The 2,387-nt window shown below is 39.1% G+C and overlaps 1 protein-coding gene across 1 annotated transcript in view; it reads right to left on the bottom strand.

The window, feature by feature from the left end:
• LOC100885790 (glutamate receptor 9) overlaps positions 1 to 2,387 on the bottom strand; it is a gene marked incomplete at its 5' end in the record, with an annotated part of 8,298 nt that overhangs the window by 3,786 nt on the left and 2,125 nt on the right. Inside the window, 2 exon segments of the mRNA XM_005102014.3 lie at positions 177 to 382; positions 1,859 to 1,964. Of these exon segments, the coding sequence (XP_005102071.2) occupies positions 177 to 382; positions 1,859 to 1,964 (312 nt within the window).

The raw sequence follows: 2,387 nt of genomic DNA on the forward strand, positions 1-2,387 counted from the left end.
GAGACAGGAGGGAACAACACACACACACATGCAGACACGTACACACTCACACACACACACACACACTCACACACACACAATCACACTACACGTATAAGAAAAGAAAGAATAAACAATCGGGAAGTAGATAAATAAGCAAAACAGTACATGATCAAACAAACTGCTGTCTCACTAACCTCTGTATCCTGTCATCTTCTTGCATCCGTAAGATCTGAGTATCCATTCTGTTGCAGAGGCCAGAATCATTCCTACAAGCGAAGACATACCCGTGATGACCGAGCACTTCACCTATCACCATTTTGTCACATGGCTCTTGGGTCGCTAGATATTCTGCTGCGGGGCCGTCCATCAACAAGGCAAACTTGCCGTCACTTTTAGTCATCTGACAAGGAAATAAGATAGAATAGAATAGAATAAAACACAGCATACAAAATTTTTTTTAAAATGAAATAAAATAAATGTTAACAATAGATTTTAAATTCCTGTTTTGTTAGAATCAATTCGTCTTATAGGCCTAATACTCACTTAAACTTTTTTTCTGTCCTCTTGTACCACAACCTGTCATTTGTTTATCGTATCCGTACACCCAGGGGGCATTTTGCACCCCTGGCTTTGTATTCTTCACATTTTCGAACACTTCTAGTAGGAAGATCTCTTTGAAACTTTCAGTATTTCTCTAAAAAATAATTTTGACAGACTGCTATGCAAAGCGTACGGATTGGATTAACAAGTAAATTTCCTCTTTGGAAAGTGGTGGCACAGAGTTCTCCACGTAGTATGGATATGATAGTAAAACACGACGTACGGATAGGGTTAAGGGGAGAGGGAGCATCAAAGGCATCCCAGAACTTTGCGGACCAGCGGGGCTGTGGTGAAACTGTGACAGGCCTAACTACTCATCAGTGGGTTATCTATTCTTAACTCATTGAAGACAAGCAATCTTCTCATTTGACAATGCCTGAGGACGCGCTGTGTTTGGGGTGCTTTAAAAAAGAAGTATACATCTGTTATTTATACAGATTGTTCAATTCTGACTTAACTCACTGAAGACTGAAGGATTTTTCTGTGTACAAGCACCAAAGACTGAGGGTTTTGGTTTTTTTTAAATATTATATAAAATTAGAACCATTTAACCAACTGCAATGCTATTTTGACACAATCAAGAACAACACAACAACAATAAACTTACCAAAGTACAAGAGTCTATCTTTATTAGATTATTTGTCATGATTTTTTTAAAAAGGTTATAAAATTCAGTGTTAAAAAAATTTACACATAAGAAAATAAAAAAAGCCACACAAGCAGTCGTAGCAGTCACCTAACTAAAAATGCTCTGGATCAAAACATTATCGACCGGTTCACGAGACTTTTTTGTGGAACGACACAAATGGCTACACAAGCGTCTAAGACAGATCCCGTGCTTTAAGCTGCATTTATATAATATAGATGCCATCATCAATAATGATAATCCCGCATTTTCCACGGGAACCATCACACAGAGCTGAAGGTTTTTAAAGCCATTAAAGGGAAACGTCTTCAGTGAGTTAAAATGACAAGCAACAACAGGCACAGAATATGAAAAGGCAAAATTTATGTTTCTAATTCATTTATGATGGCTCGAAACATCTGTAAAGTGTTAAAAGTAAAGCCAAGTAACGTGGTTTGTTTAAAATAGACTTGAATGCTAGAAAGATTCGGCCTATTTGCGTACAGGTTCTTGCACACGTATTCATTCCTCCTCCTCCTCCTCCTCCTCCTCCTCCTCCTCCTCCTCCTTCTCCTTCTTCTTCTTCTTCTTCTTCTTCCTCCTCTTCTTCTTCTTCTCCACCTCCTCCTACTCCATCATGATCATCATCACCTTCTCCAGAGCCTCCCCTGTGCTCTTCATCACAAGTTCTGACGGATCAGCCTGTAGGCGGGCAAATATTCTCCTCTCAACCCTGCCAGATGAGTTCTCCAAATATCTGTGAACAGAACAAACAAGTTAAGCACTTTGCCATTGTATTTTTGTTTGTTGTTTTGATTGGTTTCTCTTGTCCTAATTATTAGTTTTTGTGAATATTATTGTTTCAGTTGCTGTTGTTGTTGCTGCTGTTGTTGTTGTTGTTGCTGCTGTTGTTGTTGTTGTTGCTCATGTTGTTGTAGTTGCCATTGTCTTCATCATCACCATCACTACTTTTGGTGCCCGTTTGCTTCGTTCTATTCTAGCATTCTTTTTCACTTCTTGCTGCCTGCCTTTTATGATACGATGGGTGATGGAGAAAAGTGGTCAAAGAAGGGGGGGGGGGAGGTTTGATATTTTCAAGATGGAGGACTAGGAGTCCTAAAAGACAAAACAACACTTTAAAAGGAGAGGACGGTTTTAAATAATGTCAGGATTCACTGCT

This window comes from Aplysia californica, unplaced genomic scaffold (assembly GCF_000002075.1).
Source record: "Aplysia californica isolate F4 #8 unplaced genomic scaffold, AplCal3.0 scaffold00308, whole genome shotgun sequence".
NCBI classification, from domain to species: Eukaryota; Metazoa; Mollusca; class Gastropoda; order Aplysiida; family Aplysiidae; genus Aplysia; species Aplysia californica.